Consider the following 24,676-nt stretch of genomic DNA (forward strand, 5'->3'; position numbering starts at 1 on the left):
CCTTCAAATTACAGGAGATTATTAAAGGAAAATTGCACTAGTCTCAGGTTGTTGCTACAGAGCACGCTAAGAAATTCTTTGCAAAATGAGCAACTCTGATCCACCCAGCTGGGACAAGTGGTTGTCAGGCTCTTACTGAAAGCTCCACTCTTTGGTACTGACTTCACTCTTCATTGTAGCAAGATCTGCAGAAAAGGGGGATTGAGTGTAGTAAGCTGCTTTCCCAAACAATGTCAGCATTGTGTGGTTGAAGAGGAGAAACTGGTGCTCTGGCAGATTCTGCTGTCTGTTAGAGCCCTGTCCCTTGTTCTAAGCATTTAAAAGGCGACATTCCTTTGCAGACAATACACTGCGTGGATTTCTGGCACAAACTCGGTGGGTAGCAGAAGCTGCTGAGAGCAATTTGCGGGGTGTAGGGGGGGACGAGGAGGGAGAGCAGACTCTGAAGTGTATAAAGGAGAGTAGTATTTTTGTACTACATGCTGGCAAATTTGTTTGTACATCAAAGTGCCTGTCTGTCTATTGTTTATGTTCATGAACAAAAGGTAAATAAATCTGATTACTGAGTATTCCCCATGTCAGCTCTTATCGCAGTATCTCCCTATGTTAGTATTTTTATATAAAACTTCCTACATTATGGGGATCAGCAAATTTAAAAAGTAGCTACGTCAATAAATTCCAGTGAACTTTGGCTATGGAAATATTACACCCACTTGTTTTGCTCCCTCCATACATCCGAACAAGGAGTTTTATTGCAAAGAGGTCAGACTTTCAGACTGTAGAAAAGAGGCATTAATATGTACAATGAAACAAGACTGCAATTTCAGAGGATCAAATCTTACAAAGACAAGATAAGAAATACCCATGGGACCAGGGGAGAAAGAAATATGGAGAAAATTAAACAGTTCTTGCTTTGTTCCAGGTTGCTGATTCATGAGGAGGTCCTGCTGAGCAGAAAACCTGAATAGAAAAATATCCTAATACATATGCTCAGGAGTGCACAGTTCTACTTGTGTGTGTAGTCTGCCCCAAAGCTTGTAGCACTGTCCAAGTCTCTGGATCCACAGTCCTGTAACTCGTTCCTAACTAGCATTTCATAATCCTCCTGGAGTTACCTACATAGTCATTATGTTCTCCATGGATGTGTCACTGTGGACACTGGGGCTAATAGAGCATTCCCTCTGCAGGGCAATGTCCTTCATGACAAATGCCTTTTTTTAAAATAGATAACTATTCTCTTCATCTTTTAAATCAGCTTGAACCAGATTCTTATTTACATTTAAAAACTTTGAATGTATGTCATACTATATTTCTTTAGTTGGTTCTGGCAGTGGAGTGAGCCTTAAAGTGGTGGATGTATGTGATGATATCAATCATCCACATGTCCGCCTCCAGCTGTAATGCAATGACATTCACACCTACTGTACGGCCCTTTTACACTGCAAGATTGGTGTACAAGGGTGGGAATGAGAAACTTTCCCATTAGCTTCTCTCAAGCCATATAATATAAAATTGTCAAAACTATTACTGGGAAAACAAACAAAAGAAAATTTTCAGAAAACAAAAGAATGAATATGTCATATTGGTTTACAGCTGAATGAGAAAACTGGAGCTCACTCCAGATCAGTAAGGTATGCATAATTTGCAACAACTTCAAGAGCGAGAGAAATAAGTAAATAATATATTTATATACAAGCATAGTCTGTGTGGAGCTATGAAGACATATCGACAAATTATGTCAGAAGCAAGTGAACAGTGGTTCAATCCATTATGCTTTTCCTTCCAAGACTTCTTTTAACACGATTTTTACGTAGTTGATTCCAGGCCATTCTGAGTCAATTTGTTATTTTTTCCTTAATATGAATTCCAGTGTGTTACATGCAGCCTAGGGTTGTGTTACTTCTCGTCACTGTGGAGCACACACTACTTTGTTCCACCCACTCAACTCCCATTGAAGTCAACAGGGAGTTGTGGCATAGCTCAAGGGCAGTATATGGCATTTTAATTGTAGCTTCTAGCAGAAATGGTCATTTGATTAAATGTAAATAAATTCCTGTGCATAATTCCAAAGCTGTGACACAGTGGACAGAAAAGCAGTTTTTTGTTGTATTTAATATGATGTTTCAAATTTGATCTTGAAAAGTACTTTGCTGAGATACATCAGTGAGTGCTTAAACTCAGAAATCCCAATGAGATGCATTTGGGTTTTTGTAGATGGTTTAAGATGAATGATGAGTTTGTTGAGAGCATGTTATAAATCTCGCTTCAGCTTATTCTAATGCAATGGCTGTGTTAGTACCTCACTTCTGTGTTTACTACATAGGCAACAACATGTAGAATTAAATGAAAATAAACAATGAATAACATCTCAGACAGTTTTAAAGTTGAAATTCTGTAATTCAAAGCTAAGTAGAAAATAGTTCACAATAAAGAATATACAGCCAATCAATGCATAAGCTTAGATTTGATGACCTGCGGGGCACACTGTCAAGTGCATATGTTTTCCAGGGGGTTTTCTGGAGCTGTGTGGCGGGTACTTAATAAGGAGGCAGGTTGCGTTCTGGGTGAATACCGAGGATGGATGTTGATAAGATGGCTGGGAAGACTGATCATCTGAGCTGTTATAGTATTTTTGAATTGTGGCTTTAATTTTTTTAAATGTGCTTAGTGACTGTTTGATTGGCACATTTTGGAAATTAGAGTAATCAAATAAATGATTGAGGGTCTTCTAAATGCTCAAAAATATAGAATTATTTGTTGACTAATTTTGCTTATGTACATGTTAAGCTTATACAAATGCTATTTATTATTTAATTATATTTATTTAGAAAAATACACCTATCCCTTGTGCCTGTTTCCTTTGGTTATTTGTGACTTATTACCTCCACTCCAGCTAGTGAACATTGTCTGCTCTCTAGTGTGCAGAAATACTCTGATTTGCCTAAGAATGTGACCTTGTGCTGTTCTTGGTGCCCATTGACTGAATGGCTGATGGGAACAGAATCTCTTTTTAATCCCAAATGAAATGTTCCTTTGAGGAGATTTTCTAAAGGGTATTTTGTTTTGCTTCTTATGCAATAGGAGTGCTATCTCATTTGTGGTGTGGGTTGTAGTATGGGCCATCTCATGTGTGGTGTGTTTATTCTAAATAGCTGGTCAAACATCAGTCTTGCATTATAGCAAAAACTCAGTGGTTCCTAATTTTTAGGAGAGTTGGTATCTGAGTTTGACTTTAATGGTGGATTCTTTCTACAATCCACCATTTTGTATTTTGTTCTACAAAGGCTGCTATTTATAGTCTGCAATAAGATTAGAAGAAGGTACAGTTGAATGGATAAGCACTCAAAAGTTAGGAAGTGTCAAAGATGGCACCTACAGGTTTATTTCTCCCTCTCATGCTTGCATAGGCTTTGACTGCATGATCTCTTACTGCTTCTCAAATAAGACACAACCATGAATCCACATGTGCAGAATCTTGTAGTAATAATAATAATAATAATCTAGCTCTTATATAGTACTTTTCGTCAGTATATCTCAAAGTGCTTTTAAAAGGTCAGTATTATTAGCTCTACTTTGTAGATGGGGAAACTAAGGCACAGGGTGGTGAAGTGACATGCCCAAGGTCACCCAAGCAGGCCAGTGGCGGAACTGGGAATAGGACCTGTGATTCTGATTCTGTTTTATTTTTGAATGCAGAGTTTTTTAATACATAATTCTACATTTGTATGTTCAACTTTCCTGATAAAGAGAATGCCCTACAGTACTTGTATTAGGTGAATTGAAAAGTACCATTTCTTTTGTTTTTTACAGTACAAATATTTGTAATAAAAATATGAAGTGAGCACTGTACACTTTGTGTTCTGTGTTGTAACTGAAATCAATATATTAGAAAATATCCAAAAATATTTAAATAAATGATATTCTATTATTGTTGAACAGTGCGATTAATTGTGATTAATCACAATCAAATTTTTTAATCGTGCGATTAATCACAATTAAGTTTTTAATCGCTTGATGGCCCTAGAAAAGAGATAATGAATGTGTGCTGAAAAGTCACCACTCAGGGGCCCAGTCTAGAAAGCTTCTCAGGAGTTATAAACCTGAAAAGGCTTTTTTGTTTTTTTGTTTGTTTGTTTGTTTTGGTATTATCACCAAATCCCTGTGAAAGAACAGTGAATTTGTGTGTCTAGTCACTGACTGATTGGATGTTGTTTAAAATACCAGCTTATCATTAGCCTGACTAGGGGCTGTTACCTTGGATAAAGAGTGAAGCATGTTTATAAAATGCCAGTTGTTTTAAAATGTGTATTGGGCACTGACAGAGGGTTGGCAGTATCCTGCTGTTGACTTATTTGGTTAGCAGGTGGTGTAACCTTGCAGGAATCTCTGCTGATTCACTGGGGCAGGTGTCAGTCATTAAACTCTAACCCGAATACAAGGGTTGTGGAACAGCCCTTTAGAGAGGGAGGTGAAGTCTGGGACAAAGGGGGCATAAGGTAAGAACCTAGGGCAGTCAAGATTTGAGAGAAAGCTTAATCTGGAGTAAAGTGTTTGTTGGTCTGGAAGGTAAATCATTATACAAACTGCAGCCTTTTGTTGGGGTGACTCCATCAACGTACAGGCATATATGAATATTTGCAGTCTAATTGGCTTTATTATTTCAGCTACATTATAAATACTTAATTGTACATGGTATGATAGCAATTTGCAAGCTATAAAGTTCTTTGGGGAAGCTAGTTTTGTCTACCATAATGACACATGTCCAAAAAATCGTCCTAGCTCTTTAGTATTAAATACATTAAATGCTAAATATGCAATGGAAAGTGTTTAAGAAGTGGGGGAGGGTGCAGGCATAAAACCTAATTCATATTGGAGAATCTCTTTTTCGGGGGGAGGGTGGATATATATTTCCCCTTGTACTGTAGTTCTTGTTTCAGCATATTCTTCTTTTTCCTTTCTCCATAACTGCCATGGAGATAGTACTCCAAATCATCCGTTGCAGTAGTCTTGGAATAGTGGAAGTTAAATATTCTTACTTTAACTTATTTGGGTTCCCTGGCCTAGGCATGTTGGAGGTCTGCGCCCCATTGCAGCATTCTACCTAGTCTGGTTTCCTGGGTGGAGAATAATTTGTTATGATAGCTCCTGTTCATTTTGCCTTTCTTCTGTAGTTGCTTTATGGGAGCTAAAAAAACCTATATTATGCCCATCGGTTATTTTCTGTTTCTAGTAAGCGTGTCACAAATATGCATGAAATGTGAAATGCATAGGGGGCAAGCGGGAGCAATCGATAAAGCAAAAAAAGTATTCTGTGCTGCTGAACATACTGGAAAACATAAACAAAGAACTGTTATGCATTTTGGCATTAGCAACTGGCCGTCTTGCATGGAGAAGCAATAATGTCAGAAAAGAGAGCAGCTCCATGAATGGTTTGGGAAACTGTCATTCTTTACTAAGAAATACTGTGCTTAATTAATTCTTGCTCCTGGGAGGTCAACCTGGAGCACTCATTATGGTCTTAATTGGTGGTATAAATCCTGAGACAGTGGAGGGGGAAAAAAAAATCAGTAGCTAACAGTGTATGGCCTTTTGGTAAGTGTTAGCCAGTTGTATTATCATCTCAGATAGTGACAGTTTATAGTTTTAGTGGGTTATAGGTCTGGTTCTACCCAAATTAGGTTAGAGGGCATTAAATTGTGCAAAAAAAGTTACAATAATTCATCCCTGTGTTTTGCATTAAACAGTGTGAAGCAACCCTATACATGCCAACTCAGAAAAATGTGTTTCTGTGATATCCTGTTACTCATATTAAATTATGTTCATTACACTTCCCATCTGGAGTTTCCTACCAGGCCAAAAATCATTTTACAGACATTACGGAAAGGAAGTTTACTGTAATTTTTTTAATTGTATACTTTTCATTGCCATTTTTTTAATTGAAGAAACCAGATGGAAATGCACCCAGACGTCTTCATCTCTAGTGATATTACTGAAGAGCACAAGCAGAAAATTCCAAACACATTGGTTTAAGGTGGTGATTGTTCTGTCAGGAGGCTTTGTGGCATGTTTACTAAAAGGATCAGAAGTTTTATTTAAATCTCAGTTGGCTGGGGGAGGGGAATAAAAATAGTCTTATAGATACTTATACTTATGACAACCAACTTTAGTCTACATTTGACAAGGCAGGAATGAAACCCCAAACTTCATGTGTGAGGCCATTCATTTTAATTTTCTTCTGTTAGTAGTTGTCCTTTTGCCTGCTGGCAATCAGAAAAGTCTATTTCTAGCTCATTGCAAAAATGATTCATATTCTGGGTTTTGACTACTCTAAAGCATATTATTTGCATCACCTTTGGAGAGCCCAGGCGTCACACCAAGCGTACAAGTATGCTCCATCAGCCGGGATATTGAACTAGTAGTCAGGAAATCTGGGTTCTGTTCCCAGCTCTCTTACTGAGTTGCTGTGTGACCACAAACAAAGCACTTAGAGGTGATCTGCAATTTTTTTAAAATGTTTTTTTTTTCTCTCTTCGATGTTTAATGAAGGCCTACCAAGGATTTTTTTAAGATGACATTTTTCCCACCTTCAGAAATGTTAGGAATGTCAAATCTGGCCTTTTCTGATTTTGGTGGAGTCCTCTTTGAGGTTGCAGATGTGCACTGTGAGTTTACACTTTAATTCAGTTTCTCCCAAGAGTTCATTAAGCAGTTGATATTAAATAGGTTTAGTCTCAACAAAATGTGGAGCTGTAAACAGTCTGACTAAAAATCTATCTCCTCTTCCCTCAGGATCAACTTTCAGTCCCTTGTTGCTTGTGACAATTTCAATACCTATCCAGTCTCTTGAGAGGGCCAGATCTTTAACTTGTTAAATTCCCATAGCTCTATAGGAGTTATGACAACTAACACAAGTTGAAGATCTGGTCCAGAGTCTTTCAGGGCAGTTGATACAAGAATTTCTTGTGGTTAAAAATATATATTTAACCAAAACCTTCCAGTTCTTTGTATACCATATAGATGCCTTTCAACACTGCACTGAAGGAGTAGGCCTGAAGTACAGAACCGATGGGAAGCTATTCAATCTGAGGCGACTGTGTGCCATCACCAAGGTGAAGGAAACTGTACTTCGAGACTTTCTCTTTGCCGATGATTATGCTCTGAATGCTAGAAGAGCCAGAAATGCAAGCCAGTATGGACAAGTTTTCATCTGCATGCAACAACTTCGGTCACACCATTAACATCAAGAAGACTGAGGTCATGCACCAGCCAGCTCCCCACGCTCCGTACTCAGAACCGTCCATCACTGTAAATGGACAGAGACTTCAGGCAATGGACCACTTCACGTACTTGGGCAGTACCCTTTCCTGAGCAGTGTCAATCGATGATAAAGTAAACTGCCGAATTGCTAAAGCCAGCTCTGCATTTGGCCGATTGCGCTCCAACGTCTGGGAACGTTGAGGAATCAGCCTACTAATGAAGCTGAAGGTCTACGGAGCAGTGGTGCTTCCAACTCTGCTGTACGCCTGCATGACGTGGACTGTGTATCGGAGTCATGCATGAAGGCTCAATCACTTCCACATTTCCTGTCTGTGAAAGCTTCTAAAAATCAGATGGCAGGACAAAGTGCCCGATACTGAAGTCCTTACCACAGCCAGTCTCCCGTCAGTTCACACACTGCTGATGAGAGCCCAGACCAGATGGGCTGGACATGTCGTGAGAATGTCAGACGAGCGCATTCCTAAACAGCTCTTCTACGGAGAACTCACCCAGGGAAAGCGCTCCCATGGAGGACAAAAGAAGCGGTTCAAGGACAGGCTGAAGACCTCTTTGAAGTCCCTCGAGATCAACACCGCCGCATGGGAAACCCTCACACTGAACCGTCCAGCATGGCACAGCCTCATTCACACAGGCAGTAATAGCTCTGAGGCCAGGCGTACTGCTGAGGCTGAAAGAAAGCGTGAGCTGCGCAAGTCCAGAGCTGCCCGCACATCATCGACAATGCCATCACACGTCTGCCCGACGTTTGACAGGACGTTCCACGCCCGAATCGGACTGATCAGTCATCTTCGGACGCACAGAGCCCGGTCATCGAACGAATGAGTTGTTGAGGTCTTCATCGAAAACGATGGACGAGCATCAACGTCATCAGAAGGGAAAACGGCATTAGCCCAATTTCTTTCCTTTATGGATCACCTGTAACCTCCCATGTCTCCCTTTTTCCATCTGTAAAATGAAGCTAATATTCACTCATGTTTGTAAAGTGCTATGAGCTCTACAGAGGAAAAGTTCTGATTCAGTGCCAAGTATTATTATAAAAGTGTGGGAAAAAAACCCAGTTGCCATTAAGCTCGAGAATAAATGGCATTATATGTACAGAGTGGGCTGGACAAGGTGAAATAAAAAGAAAGGTGGAGAGTTATGCTGAAAATCACTATGGAAAATGGTGAACCACTTTTTGCCCCAGTTTGACATTGAAACTACACATGCAACCATTGTTCTGTCTATTGCCAAAATTATGCGCACATGCTACGTTCTTTGAAAAGAGTCTATTATCTTGCATGGACATGCATCTCCTATGCCTCTCTTTGGCAAAATACGTAGTCCTGCTCTATTATTGTGCCTGGCTCTGGGGTGAAGGGGTGTGTGTCGGGGGGAAGCGAGGCTGACTTTATTTGTGTAGGCACTGAGCCACAGAAGCTGTTGACTTGCTGTCACTGATCCAGAGGATTGGTGCTAAACCCCAGCTTTTGTACAGTCTTTTGGAAGAGCCTTCAGCGTGCCAGACTCCTAAGGAGTTTCACTCTTCTTTCAGGGCACGCCGCTGGGCATCAGCACTGTGAGCTCTGCCCAGCGAATCCAACTGAGATAGACTCCTGGTAGAGTTGTACGCTCTTCAGTGACTAATGCACTCCAGACAGTATTTTCAGCGACACCTCAAATAGTGTTTTCAAAATACAGTAGGATTTATTAGTCAATTGGAACACAGCATTGAAATCCTTAGGTTAGCACAGAGAATTGAAGGCTAAAGCACAGTCCATTCTAGTCACACCAAGCTGCAGTGAATTCCATTTTCAGGCTTGTTTGCATGCGCTCTCTGTCTCTTTGATTTCCTTCCTTGGTCAGTTCCTAGGTGAGAGAGCCCCCACTCTCAGTCCTTTATTCTCGAGTTGGGGTCTCTGCTCAGTTTACCTACTGAGACTGTTGATGCATGAGTCATTGGCTTGCATTGTCTGTCTGGACCCATTGTTGATCTGGGTCAATTTCAACCAGTTTCTTAACAACTTTATTTGTTTAACCCATACAGTGAAGTGACACATACACCTATGTCTCCTGTGTTGCCCCACGAGCGTTATTAACCTTTTTGCTCTATTGGGTAGCAATGCAAAGTGTAGCAGGAAACTCAGACACACGTCAGAGTCATACAAATATTACAAAAAATTCCACTTTGTCACATTTGTGCTTTTCCCCCATCTACCATGTGACTGAGGCAGATCATCTCGTATTCTGCCTGTCCTGAGTTACCTTTATTTGCAATTTTTTGAAAGAAATTTCCAGTTTCCAAAGGGTGGTAGACAATGCAAGCATCTTGGAAAAGAAATACCTTCTCACTTTTAACTAAGAATGCCCTCATTTCAGTCTTCCATGATTGTACTAACTTTTGGGGTTTTAACTACTCATGGTGTCAAACTGTTCAGACATACACCTCTACCTCAATATAACGCTGTCCTCGGGAGCCAAAAAATCTTATCACATTATAGGTGAAACTGCATTATATTGAACTTGATTTGATCCACTGGAGAGCGCAACCCCCCCATCTCCCCTGGAGCTCTCCTTTACCACGGTATATTCTAATTCATGTTATATCGGGTGGCATTATATCAAGGTAGAGGTGTACATGTTTTGTGTACAGCCATTTTTCATAGTATTTTATGATATATATATAGTACACCTAACTCAACGACGTGTTTCATGTGGCAGCAGTGTTGCCCAATATTAAAGTGCAGTTTACTCTGAAAAATGACTGGGTAAGACTGCCATTATGGAGTTCCATGTTCATCAATGATTTTAGGAAGGGGTGAAAGTAACTTACAGGACTTACCGGTACCGCCGGAGTCCTGAGGAGTGTGTGGCCTTATCCGGAAAAGGCATGGCCTCAACCAGAAGAGATGGGGACTCTCAAGATTTAAAGGTCCTGGAACTCTGGCTGTGGCTGGGAACTCCAGGGCCTTTAAATTAATCTGGGGCTCCCAGCTGCAGAGGTGGCTGGGAGCTCCCGGGGCTCCTGGGCAAATTAAAGGGCCCAGGGCTTTGACCGCTGCGGAGCTCCAGGCCCTTTAAATCCCTACTGCAGCTCCAGCTGGGATTTAAAGGGCTTGGGGCTCCCACAGCTGTGGGGAACTGTGAGCCCTTTAAATCCCCGCCCTAGCCCGGCCACCGGAACCACGGGCAGGATTTAAAGGGCCCTGGGCTTCCCGCAGTGGCGGGGAGCTTCGAGCCCTTTAAATCCCAGCCCCAGCCTAGCCGCCGGAGCTGCGGGTGGGATTTAAAGGGGTTGGAGCTCCTCACCGCGGCAGGGAGCCCGGAGCCCTTTTAATCCCAGCCGCGGAAGCTGGTGCCGTCCGGCACGGCGTACTGGCTCTTGCTGGTAGACCGGACTGGCTTACTTTCACCTCTGACTTTAGGATCAAATATGCATGGCTTACAACTAAAGGTTGCTTTCTCTTAACTGCCAGCCTTGCAAACTCAACGTGGAATGCAAGACTCAAGGTGGGTTCTTTTTTCTCAGTCATCATCACAAGTACTCAAAGTTTTTTTCAGGCCAAATTCAGCTCTCATTGACACCTGTTTAGGCCCCTTTACTATGCTAACAAAATGAGTTTGCACTAACTGTAAGGTAACAATTCTGATTTGGAATTCTGACATCACAGATTCCAGCTCTTTCTTATCTTAGCGGTGTAAATTCTGTAGGGTTAACAAGAGTAAAAGTTTATTTTAGTAATTGAAGTAAACAGATACAATTGAGAAAGGTGTCATATTTCTATAGTCCAGTTTAAAAGTAGAGCCACACATTAAAATGGTCCAGGGCCCAGTATTTTTTCTTGTACAAAAACCAGCCAATCTGAATTTAGAAATGGCTTGATAAATTCAGTTGTAGAGAAGCCTGTCCTAGTCCATCTTTATTTTCCTTTTACTAATATCCTAGGAAGATGCTTGATTTAGAAGCTCATTTTAAAGTCCATATTGTGGTGCATCTGAAGAGCCACCAAATTCATAGTAACTGTATTTTTGGGTAATCACCGTTAATTCAAATGAGCCAAGCAGGCAACTTCTGAAGTGTGAGTTTGTATTTAAGTCTTTCTCAGTTGCTTACCACTTCAGCCACTTGTAAGTCCGTTTTTCAACTTGTAAACTATTTGCTGCTGTAAATGAGACTTGATGTACAGGAGAGTAGCAAAACTTATTTAATAAAACTTCTGGATCAGGTAATCTTCCTCCTCCTCCTCAGACAAAAAGTGTTTGTAACACTTGGCTTTAAATCATGTGACTTAGGAAAATCTGTTGAGAGAGAGTTCTGTTGCATTGTGTGGACTCATCCAACATTTTATTGGTGTTATATCAGGATAACCATCCCATAGGATTTTACGGGTTTATAATTCCTCTAAGAATTGAGTAAGAGAATGTTCAGCTTAACATTATCAAAGGTTTCATCTACACAATGACTTCCTTTGTATTCATATGGCATTCTGAAGTCCTTTGTCACAGGTTATTAAATCGGTTCAGATGTTCTTTAAGCAGCCTAGCCTTGTACTAAACTCTTTCATGTTTAATATAGTAATAGACAAGTACTACAAAAGTAAATAGCAACTAGAGTTGGGGTGGAGTTTATCTGGCATTGTGTTAAAGTTACATAGATTACTTTGGCTTTAGTAACAGGCTTTATTTGCTCCTCTGTACATGTGGTTTCACGGGCCACACTTTACTTTCAACAGAGCAGATAAAGTATCAACATAATTAAAAGTGAAAAATAATCTGTCTACTTTGCCAGTGGCGAATGCTCAGGAAACATACACTGATACAATAGGTTTTGAATAATTTATGCCCAACCCTTTTTTCCCCCCTTGCAATCTGTAAATGAGGACACCTAATGCAGCATGGCCAGGAAGATACTCTATCCATCACCCATTAAGATAACAAGATTGTGGTGGAGGGGAAAAGGAGAAGGTATGCTTTTTAGACTACTATATTTTTGGAGCACAGAAAGGGTAAAAATATAACACTGAGATGTTTGTCCAGAACTCTTTGTGTAAGAGAGCTGATAAGAGACACTTTGAAAACTAAAATGCTAAATTAATTCCAGGTCTGTGGGACTCATGTATACTTTTCATTTTTCATCACTAAACTAGAAACACAGATTTTGTGTTCCTTTCCCAAGATGTGGGCATAAGCCACATTAGAACAATACATTTCACCTCTGATTCAAGTGCGCTATGGATGCTGTTGGAAACAAACAGAAGTTATGTGTTACAGAATGTTTTTCTCCATGGAATTAACGTACAAAATTTACAAAGATAATATCATTTCTGCTTACTTTTGGTGCTGAGGTCCCTGTTCTCCCCATCACAGGAAATGTATGCAGTATTGTAATACCCATTAACAATAATGGAAACTGTTCATGTAAATGCCCCATGCCTCACAAACACAATAGTTTCCTAGCAATGGTATTCAATAATAATAAAACAAAACATGAATTATGTTAAATCGGATTCTAACTCTATTTTTTGTTCACTCCTAATAAGTGATTCATGGCCTGGCTGATGGGTATTAATTGTGAACTCTAGTGGGTGAAAATGCCCTGTCTTTGTTTTTTATTAAATATATGGCAAAGCTAAATGTGTTTGAAGAGGTTTTATTAGGGGAATAAACTGATCAGGTTTGCAAGCTAAATGGAAAGTCTCAGTCCGCTCAAAGGCTGTGTATTTCCAGAAAATCTAACCCAGCACCTGCCTTCGTTTGTGCTAGTGCACTTGGGGCAAAAAATGGAAGCAGGTCCAGTGTTCCATGAAATCAGTGCTGAACAGTGTCAGCTTTCCGCCAGAATCTCTCCCCAGCAAAGAAGAGAATTCTAGGTGAGGGCCTATGAACATATCAAGGCAGGCAAGACTTGCACCTTACTGATAGCTAGGTGTACTTGCCAAAAGCAGCAAAAAGGATCATGGTATGTTATAGCTGGTCCAACATTTGGAATCCAGCCCTCCAGTGGTGAAAACACCTCCAGATTTATATAGAGTAATGGTTCTGGCTATAACTGAGCACTGGGCCTTAACAAATGTGCACTGTATACGTGAGAATATTTCTCTGCACCATGTGACCTCTGGTGATCAGATACTATGGTGACTTGCTATAAATACCTGGACTTCAATAGAGAGACAAGAACCTATCCCCCATCCTCACCCCCAAACTCTTCTGCTGTGCACTACAAAAAGGGACAAGTGGGAAAACATGAAACCCCAGAGACTGTGTATCAAATCCTCAGCTATGCAGTACAGCAAGGAATAAACATTAAATGAGCAAGGAGAGGTCTAATTGTCAAAGTCAGGCCTTCCAGATACCATGTATTGAGGTGAGCTGTAGAATCCAAGACAGTCTGGGTGCTCATGCCCTAGATTTAATTGTTGCATCTTGAATTTATCACTTAGTATAAGTAAATATCTAAATGAAATGATGTCCCTCTTTGTAGGAGAAAAAGAGGAGATAGGGAAAATGTAGCTGCCATTGAGGAAATGAAATAAAAGTAGAATCCTCCCACCTGGGTAATTAAGACGTGTTTTTGACACTTAGGATCAGCAGGCAGTTAGTAAAACAAGAGCTCTGGGTGAGATTCTGCAACCGCTGAGTGCAACAATATCACTCTGGGAAGGGTGTGTAGAATGGAGGTGATTGGCAACATTTTCAGACTTTCTTGAAAGCAAGTGTTGAAGAGAAATTGTAGAGGATAAATCTTCCACCATGCTGTATGTGCTAGGCCAAGAACGCACTGGAGAGCTACAGTATTTTCCAAAGGGAACGTAAAAAGGGAATGCAGATGCCTTGATATTAACATAAGCATATAATTTACACTAGGCATTGTCTTTGTTAGAAAGCAGCTGCCAGGTGAGACCATTGACCATCCTGTTACATACTGCTGTCACAAAGCTGAGTCATATGAATTTGAACAGTTAATAGATGATGGACTAATTAGATACAGGACTAGTTTGGTAAAATGGATGACCTGGTCAAGGCAAAGTTATTCTGAGAGTTGGATGTGATTTTTATCAGGAACATCAAATATTTACAGTCCTGGTGAAAACAGCTTTCCAAATGAAAGTGTTCACAAGCAGTGAAGAAACAGAAGTGCATCTAATCAAAAATGCATACCTAGGGTGAAATTCTGATCAAAGTGGAAACAATGAGCGTTTTGTTACTGATTTCAGGGGGGCCAAGGTTGGACCCCAGTTGGCTGAAGACAGAACATACGGGTAACTAAAAAGCAAAGATTAGATCTGTTTGCCATAAATATGGAGGCCATCACATCAAAGTGACAAAATATCCAACACTGTGGGAGGATGCATTATAAATGGAATAAAAGTATTCCTGTTATAAAAGTATGTCACTTTCAACAAATACTTCAGGAAATTGCATATGAAAACTGTATTTGTGCCCAAATATTTAAGCTAGTTCACCACAGGACTGCCCAAAAAACTGTGGGCACAATTCTGTGTGTATTCCTACCAAAAACTTGTGGCTGCAAAACAGAGGCCTAGTTGAAACAGGTTTCAAAATCAGGTCACAAAAATGTAAATTCTGATTGCCGATTTATAATTAGGAAAACTTCTCTTATCAAAGTAGTGGTACTATTGTGGAATTTACCATGAAAGGATGCAAAATAACAGACTGGTCATCTGGACATCTTTGTCAGTGTCTGTTGAGAGGAAATTCTAAAAATCGAATGTTTTCAAATGCAATTTTTAAAGCTTTTTAAATAAATCAGTTGCCACAAACATTTGTAAAAATGGTATTTTATTGCCTTACAGAACAGTATTTAGCATGTGGATGATATTCCTCAACAGCATTTCAATAATTAATTCTGAGTCAGGACCAGGGTGATAAATTTGAAAATATCCAGTCTATGAAAGCTAACAGGTCTGGGTTTTTTCCTGCATTTTTGTGCTAAATTCAGAATGAAAAGGAAACATGACCCTTTAAAGAATTTTTATAGAGTATTTCCTTAAGAATTTTTTCAGTTAATCTTCTATTACACAGAATTTGTGCCATGAAAGAAACTGTTGTGTTTTGGGAGAGTTGTGGTTTTGTTGTTTTTTTTTGAGGGGTTAAACCTAAATACCAATTTTTTCTTTAAGCTTTCTCCTATATTACTAATGGATACATGAACTCAGGGATGCTAGTGGTGTTTCTCTCCCTTCTGGAGCTGAATCTCTGTGCTCTGTTTTGCTGTAAGGTTACAGTCTCTCTGCCAAGGAGAGAACCTTTCTGCTAGGCCACCAGATCTAAGCCACCCTTTTAACCTGGGATTTTATTACAATCCATCAGGGAGGAAAAAGAGAAGGCGATCAGAACAAGTGACCTGTTAATGGGTGTCAAGTGGCTATAATGACCTATGTACTGCTGATTTATTTTGGGTTTTGTTTCCTCTGTTATCAGGGTTGGAGTGATTTTGTTGGCAGTTTTTAATTCCAGCAGTGCCCACAATATACTAGATACTAGTTCCTGCCCCAAAGAACTTGCAATTTAAGAAAGAGCAGACAGTCTTTTTATGGTATCTTGCAATGTTGATTACTGTTTTGTTAAATTATTCTAGTATCTCATTTCTTCTGAGAGGAGGGGAGATTCAGCTGCAGCATTGGAGACTTCTTGTGGTGGTTGTTCATTCAGGGCAACTTGCTGCTTGGTTTGTATGACGGATGTAAGCAATACAGTTCCCTTAGTAGCTGAGATGAAATTTCACCATCGATTCAATTTACATTCATAATGTCCTAGAGTCGGGGGACATGTTGACTGCCGCTGAGCTATGGACAGGTCACGTGGCACAATAGAAGCTGAATATTAAATGTACATCTTGGGGAAACAGGACAGGTAGCTCAGTGCTACACATGCCAGCTGTGAACTGATTTGTAGTGGTAGTCCACTGCGTTCATCATTTTTGCATTTGGAAGTTGGTAAAATACCCTGTGTACTTGGGCAAATCACTTTAATCTCCCCAGACTAGTGACTGTTGCTCTGCTCAGTGTTGCAATGCCTAACTGACTTGGGCTCCAAAGTGCCTAAGTCACTCTTGAAAAGGAAATCTGGGTCTTCATTCTACCCAGTGCCAGAGGCAAAACTGAGGATAGTTCTCTCTATCAGTGGGCTATTATGAGGATCAAATGCATGAATAATTGTAAGGTGTTCAGATACTACCATGTGGAAGGCTGTCTAAGTATCTGAAGAATAGAGTTAGACTGTAAATATCATTATTATTCAGTCATTAAGCTACGGGACACATGTTTTCCCTTAGCAAGTAAATAAAACAGACAGACATGTTTGTACTAGTTGTCTCTTGAAAGGTTTAGAACAATAGGTGTAACTTGTAGCATGAACACCCAGTGTTGACCTAAGTACAACCATAATGGGCTCTCAATAGTTCGGAAAGTTTTTCTTTGGCTTTTGTAATGTGATGTTCGATAACTTAAAGAAACAAAAGTTTTCTACCACTTGACCGTATGTCTTCTAAAGTCAGTCAAAAGAACTAGCCCCAAGGAGGCTTTGACTCCACAAGGGCCCATGAACTATTGCACAAGGGGCCTGATTAAGAAAACACTCTTCAATTCTTCTGACTGATTGAGAGATTTTCATAGCATTGACATCAAAAAAGCTAGGGGTGCAAGGGATTCATAGAATATCTGGTTTGGAAGGGACCTCAAGAGGTCATCTAGTCCAACCCTCTGCTCAAAGCAGGACCAATCCCCAGACAGGTTTTTACCCCAGTTCCCTAAATAGCCCCCCTCAAGGATTGAACTCACAACCCTGGGCTTAGCAGACCAATGCTCAAACCGCTATCCCTCCCCCCATATCATGATTAGCCTTCATCTGCTGTCGCCTCCCTGGTGATACTATCTGGAAGTCATGGCTAGTTGTTGAGACGCTAAAAGACTATAAAATTATCTACTTACATATCTATAAATCACTATTAAGAAACGCTTTCATACGGTCTGCAACGAGTGCATCTTGGGCCAAATGAATTATGGATGCAGAACTATCATTACATCCCTTTTGATCAAACATTGTGCTGCTCTATAGAGTGTACACCTGTGGTTTGCTGAACACATTTTAAAAACCTCTCAGACCTCTCCAAATATTGAATTGGCAAGTGTTCCTACACAGTGGAGTGGTGTTGACTGAGATTTGATCCTGCTGGATGGTGAAACACTGTTGAAAATTTAAGTAGCAATATGAAACTTTCTAATAGAGCTCAGTTACAGAAATACTTTTACTGAATATCTGTGAGCTGATCTGTAAAAATTCTTAGGGCATTGTGTCTTGTTGTTTTTAAGGTTGGCCAATATTTTCTCACCTAGTGCACACACAATTTCCATTAACTCTCTAACTCTCATTTCTCCCATTCTCTGTGAACTAACTCTTTCTTTCGATATAGATAGTGCACTTATATTTTTGGGAAGGTGTCCAGGTTCACAAATTAATATTCAGCCTGATGCTGGAAATCTTCCATGTGTGGAAATCTGGTTAATTTCAGTGAGGGTTCTGAGTGCTCTCAGTATTTGGCCCGCTTTACAATTATTTCATCTCTAGCTGCAAAATAAAAATAGAAATCCTTCCAAAAACAAATGGAGAAGGGGTAACTGAGGCTGGAAGAAAGCATGCCATACTGGCTAGGGAGTTTGATTTTAAAGTGAATCAGTCAGGAGGGAACGGGGTTTATAACTAAATACATAAACCCAAGCTAACCTGTTTTATTTTAGCTTGGATGTCACAACATAAACCTAGAGCCTCATTTTCTGAATGGTTCTACTTACCTCAATCTTCTTTACCCTGACAGTAAAATAGTTTCCTTTATTTTTGATTGAAAGGTGCTCTTTATGTTGCAAGAAAAGAATATTCAACTTTTAATATTTATAAGGGCAGTAAGGTTATCATAATGTTGCACTCATGTTATTAACTTAGTAGGAGACTGGCTATGATTTATGTGTGAAGCCCAGGGATTTTATTTCATTATTTTTTTTCTGCTTAATTGCAGGGTTTTTTCCGCAGAAGTATTCAGAAGAACATGGTTTACACGTGTCACAGAGATAAAAACTGCATTATTAATAAAGTCACTAGAAATCGCTGCCAGTACTGCAGACTACAGAAGTGCTTTGAAGTGGGAATGTCCAAAGAATGTAAGTGGTTTCTAAAAACAGTTCTTCTCATTTGTGTTACCCCATACATATGGAGATCATGTGGGAAATAGTAATGTAATTAAAGAACTGTATCATAATGCATATGCACAAAGGTGACAGAATTTAAGTTTCACAGGCAACCTTAAATCTGGCATTTCCTAACTTCCAAGTGCTTGACCTTGCAACCTAAATAAGGTTATTTTAATGTAGGTTTTTTATGTAATATATCAGATGCGCAATATGGGCACGCAAATGTGGATGTGAAAACATTACAGGGACACTTTCAACTTTTATTTTTTGTAATTAGTTCAATAGTATGTCCTAAACTTAAAACAAAATCCTTTAACAGATTCCCTGTTTTAAAAATAAATAAATACAAAAATTATCACGTATGTCAGTTTCAAGGTGGTGCACCTGTTTTCTCCCCTCTGTGGTCCACTCCAGGAGTTCCTAGTCTCCAGCTGTCTCTGGGCAGGGACCCTTGTCCCACTCTCTTCTGACCAGGGCTTTTAAGGCTGCACAACTGTCTGCCTTACTCTGTGATAACCCTAGCAAGCCAGTCTGCCTAACAGCCAGCACCTGGGCTTTGCTTCCATTCTGGGGGCTTGACAGCAGTTATAAGTCACCACACCTGTCTTTCTAAGTAAACCCCTTTATTCTCATGGTAAAAGCATCACAGAAAAAACACATACAGCTAATAAAAAGAACCTACTACACAGATGCTTATCAGAGGTCACCCCCAACTCCAACAAGGGCACTGGTAGGTGTCAGTCTTTCCAACCCTTTTGCAAGGGTTGAGCTCCCCCTAGGATCCAAGGTCCTGTCCATTTGCTGGATCAGAAAGAAGGTCTTGTGTCAGTGCAAATGTATCCCAAAAGTCCTTTCTGTGTACATTGGTCTCTGAAAACCTAGTTTGAACTAGTGTATGTAAGCTTCCTTTCCCATATGGAGGGATGCATCTCTGGAGGGGGCCTACAGTCTAAGCGATTCACCTTAATCACTCTCTCCCCTCCCATGCACGCACACACTGGTTTTGGTTCCTGGAGGCATTGTGGTAGCCTTCCCCTCCCCACAGGAGTTGCATACAGTCCCTGGCCCACAGTGATCCGTAAACTTAATACAGTGTGTTCGCCAAAGATATTGCAGGGGATTGTAATTATCTGTCACAATAAGGATTTTTCTTCTCCCTGTTTTATAGTTTAGAAATGTTTTTAGATAGGTGTAAGAGCCACATTACATAAATATGTTGAAAGCCTTTCATCTCTGCCCCCCTTCTTCTTCCTGAACAGCCTGCTGCTTTGCTACCGGGTCTTTTTCTGTGTGACTTTTAGCAAGGTGACCACCCATCCCTTATTTTAAGGGATGGCGATTGACAACTTTAAATGTTACATTGAAGTTTATGATGATTGCATTGTATATTTGAAGCAGTACAAATGTACACTTGAGAGAAAAATATATGCTATGCTAAGAGAAATGGTGTTTCCCTAAAAATGTCCCTTAAAATAAAGTGTTGTCCCTTACTTTTCATGGGTTTTTCCCTCCTTATTTCCATCCAACAAAGGTGGTCACCTTAGTTTCAGCTCTGTTGCTACAATTAGACAGTACTCCTCCCCACCCCCCCTACCCCCCCCCCCCCGTCATGAATCTGACTGGAACACAAAGTGCTGCCAATGAGCAAAGTAAGCAGACAAAAGACAAAAAAGAAGTATTTGCATATCTCTGTGTTCTAGTAATCTTTGGGGTTACTTGTGACATTTGTTGGTGCAAAATGTTCAGATGGAAATGTGATTTGACTTATTTTTCTTTCAAGCAGAGGGTGTCCCTTTATGTTTTATAGTGAAAGTTTTCATACTTGTTTTGCAATCTCTAGGGGTGATTTAAAAAAAGTTCACTTTTTTGTGTCATGTAATGGTGGCAAAAATACTTCCCCCCCTTTTTTTTTTTAAATTAAGATTATTTTTATTTTATTTTTTGAACATGGACCACTCAACAATGTCTGAAGTTTAGAAGCTGAAACTTTCCAGGTGCCTCATACTTATTGAAGGGCTAGTGTGCAAACCAATCTGTGTGTGAAAAATAAATTGATAAATGACAGCAATGTAGTAAAAAGTGTTTGTAAAATAAATTTTACATACATTAACTGCATCATAGTGCGTATCAGTGATAAGGATGACTATGTATGTACACGCACACCAGATAATGGACTAGTCCTGTTGTCCTTTCTCAGTCAGATCTCCCATTGACTCTAGTAGCTTCAGTCCAGCAAGTGGTCATGACTATTACAGAAATCCTGGGAGAGGAAAATATAGAAATGAAGTTTCCATTCTTAGATCCCCCTAGAGACATTTAAACTTGATGAAAGAATCATAACACCGAAGAGAGAATGATAATCAAACTCTAAGGGCTTGTCTACACTACCGTGTGGGGTCAATCTAAGATATGCAATTTCGGCTATGTGAATAGCGTAGCTGATGTCGACAAACTTAGATCTACTTACCATGGTGTCTTCACTACGGTAAGTCAACAGCTGATGCTCTTCCGTCGACTCTGCTTGCGCTTTTCGTCTGGTGCAGTACCAGAGTCAACGGGATAGTGCTCAGCGGTCGATTTTTCGCGTCTGTACTAGATGCAATAAATCGACCCCTGCTGGATTGATCGCTGCCCACCAATCCAGCGGGTAGTGTAGACAAGGCCTTACTTAAGCTAGAGAATTAATTCAAGCAACTGTCATTCTTAAATTACATGAAACTTCCCAAAAAGAGTACAGAGTGATAAACTGTGTATGAGAGAGCTGAAAAGATCCTAGAGTCTCCTATTGGCCAGGGTCCAGTATAAGGAATCTGATAAACCCTCTGCCTTGCATGTAATGAAATTTTTCTGATACCCATATTAAATAACATAGCACTGCAAGAGTCAGTATAGTTAAAGGAGGTGAGTGACTGAACATTTCTAATATACACCATTATCTTCCTAAATTTATAACTCTATAACAGGGATCGGCAAGTGGGAGCCGCGATCAGCTGAACCTGCGGATGCTGCAGGTAAACAAACGGGCCTGGTCCACCAGCGAATTTCCCTGACGGACCGTGTGCCAAAGGTTGCCGATCCTATTCAAGAGAAACCTCTTCATAAAATGTGGTGTTTTGTGTGTGTGTGTGTGTGTGTGTGTGTGTGTGTGTGTGTGTGTGTGTGTGTGTGTAAACACATGTGCTTATTTTAAGTGGTGGGAGGGGTTGTATAGTCCAGTATGGACGATGAACTCTTTATTTTCCCCGCTTACATTGCAAGGGGCCATCTTTTGATAAGTGTATGTAAAGTGCCTAATAGTGTCAGACAGTCCCTGACTCAGACCTCTAAGGGTGTGACTACATTGCATCTGGGTATGACTACATTGCATCTGGGAACAAGCCTCCCTGTCCGGGCCCAAAGACTGGTGCTAGCAGGGCTTGTGCTAGTGCTCTAAAAATAAATATGTAGACATTGCAGACAGGCTGGAGCTCAAGCTCTGAAACCTGGGAGCCAGGGGTGGGCTTGAGAACTTGAATCACAGCATCTACACAGGTATTTTTAGAGCACTAGCATGAGTCCCACTAGCATGAGTCTGTGGCCTGGGCTAGAAGGCTCACTATTTCTGCTCAAGCTAGCATGCTAAAAGCAGCAGTGCAGCATGGGACGTGGCTCAGGCTAGCCACCTGAGTCCAAGCCCACTGGACCCCATGGGTCTGGGCTTGGACAGCTCGCCCAAGCAACCACCTGTGCTAAAATGTGCATACAGCTATTTTTAGCATGCTAGCTTGAGCAGAGCTAATGTGAGTCTGTCTGCCCAGGTTGGGAGCATGCTGCCAGCTGCAGTGTAGATATACCCTTAGGGCTCATCTAGATAAACTGTTAGTGCACAGCATGCTAGTGTGCCGTAGATTTACACTTCCGCTTGCCATGCACTGACTCTTCATCTAGCCAAGCCCTGCTGATACCACAATACACAATGAATTCTGTGACAGACATTCCTTATTATTTGTATGTGGAGATATACAGCAGGCTAAATGCTTCTCTTCGCCAATCCCAATAAAGAATAACCTGAGGGGCTAGGGAGTAGAGCGTTGTGGCCAGAGGAAAGGGGATGGCTTTCAAACCACTTGAGGATCTCCGATGCTGAGGGCATCTATAAGGAAAACTGGCTTCTATGCTGTGATTTTTGTCCCCAAACCCTAAGCAGTAGGGTTTCTATGTGAGCCATACTTTCACTCGCTCTTCTACCACACGGGGAGTAAATGCAACGGTACAGAGCTGCCAGCAGTTCTCATCCGGGCAGGATCATTCCAGGTTTTCCAAATGAGTAACAGGTAATTGGCAAGTTGACATAGCATCATGTCACTTACAGACCCTGCTGGAGTATGAACCTTCCAGACCATGCTGAGGGAGGGGTTAAGTGAAATGCTTGTTCATTAATTTGTATAGTACAGTGTGTGGTTCTGTTATTTATTTTTGTTTTTTAATATATTGTTCGCTGGCAAAAATCAACATGATATAGGTTTAGGGGGTGATGAAAGTCACTTATCGGCCCCCAATATATGCTGGCCTGCACGGGTTCTGTAGCTGTTGTGAAATAACCAGCATATTATGTTCTGAAAAGTCACATCAGAGTTGGGTTTGGAAATCTCAGTAGGATGATTCTAAAAACAAAAGAGGAGAGTCAATTATTACAATGTTCTTTGCCAATCATCTTCAATTAACTTGTACTCCTGCTAATTTTCAAGAGAAGCCGCAAAAAACTGTAGGTCCTACATAAACATGCTGTATTTCTTTAACATTTCTTTGCAAATGAATGAAGAAATTCTTTTAAATAAGAGCAGTTAGAATGCAGAGTGCCTTCCACACAATATTAATATATGAGACCAAACTATGTGGTATTTTCCCTTTGAAAGCAGTAGTATTTCAGAACTGAAAGTCCTTAAAGCCTTCTTTTTAATTTGTTCTTACCCAAATGTCTGCAGTTTTCAATGCATTTCTTGAGATGTTTGTGTAAGCAAAGGCATATTTACTAGAGGTTTGTTAGGATTTGATTTTTTTAAACTACCCTTTTCCCCATTTCATTTCCTTTCTGGCTGCAGCTACTTTACTCCATGGCATTTGTGCCATGAACAAAAGACAGTAAAAGGTACTTAAGGAGGCATGTAGGAAAACAAACCTACAATATTTAATCAGTCCCAAATGGAAAAGTTAATCACGGTGGACAACTGCAAATGGGAACCCAAATGCCTATTCCTGAGGGCAAAGGAGGAATGAATACACTTCAACTGTGCAGATTCTGTGTGCGCGCATGTGTATTCTGTAGCTCGCTTACAGAAATACAGAAGAGAAATCCCTGTATTTTCTTTTAAAGAACATGCAAAAATACTTGCGCTCACATTCAGCTTCCAGTGAGTTAAATGGGAGTTATGCATAGACATCTGAAGAACTGCAGTCAATGCTGTTGATGGGATTTTAAAGATATAGGCACAGTATTTTGGAAGACAACAGGCTTGTGTGTTTCTTGCATATTTGAAAATAAAAATCAGTGAATGGCAAAGTGCAGTGAATTTATATTTCCTTACTAGCTTATTCTCTTTCAACTACAATTTACTTTGTGGTCTGATTCATTGAGAGAGGTTAGTGGCAGACGCGCCCCTAGTGCAGCTACATGATTATTTATTTGAGTTATGATAGTGACTATCAGGCCCAAGTGAGATTGGGCTTCATTGTGCTAGCAAATATATAGTGAAAGATGGCCCTGGGCCCAAAGAACTTACAATCTAAACAGACAGAGTGTGGGAGGGGAAACAGAGGCACAGAAAAGTTAAATTATTTGCTCATTGTCATACAGCAGATCAGAGAACAGAACTCAGAATAGAGCCCAGATCTCATGACTCCCAGCCCAGTACCTTTTATCTTGTGGACCAGACCGCCTTGGGAAGATATGAGCTCAGATCTTTGGATTCAGAGTCTCAAGTGCCAAAAGCTGCGCAATAGAACCAAGCAAGCCTTCCTAGTATGCAGTACATTAGGGGTTGGTTATGTTGTGTGAGCCTGCTATGCAAGATCACATGGTGCATGCACAGAGGCTTATGCCCTAGTGATGTGCGAGCAAGCAGGGTTATGACCCAAACACCAGCAGGGAGCATCATTCAAGAAATTCCTTTTAGGTCGTCTTAAAAACAGAGATCTCAATAATTTTTTAAAATGTAACACTTAGAGACTGTAATCGT

At 40.4% G+C, this 24,676-nt stretch overlaps 1 protein-coding gene across 3 annotated transcripts in view; it reads left to right on the forward strand.

Annotated features, from left to right (window-relative positions):
- RARB (retinoic acid receptor beta) overlaps window positions 1-24,676 on the forward strand; it is a 678,155-nt gene that overhangs the window by 582,921 nt on the left and 70,558 nt on the right. For all 3 annotated transcript variants that reach the window (XM_030550971.1, XM_030550972.1, XM_030550974.1), the window contains one exon: window positions 18,290-18,431. In XM_030550971.1, the coding sequence (XP_030406831.1) occupies window positions 18,290-18,431 (142 nt within the window). The remainder of the gene's footprint in view (window positions 1-18,289; window positions 18,432-24,676) is intronic.

Source organism: Gopherus evgoodei, chromosome 2, assembly GCF_007399415.2.
Source record: "Gopherus evgoodei ecotype Sinaloan lineage chromosome 2, rGopEvg1_v1.p, whole genome shotgun sequence".
NCBI classification, from domain to species: Eukaryota; Metazoa; Chordata; order Testudines; family Testudinidae; genus Gopherus; species Gopherus evgoodei.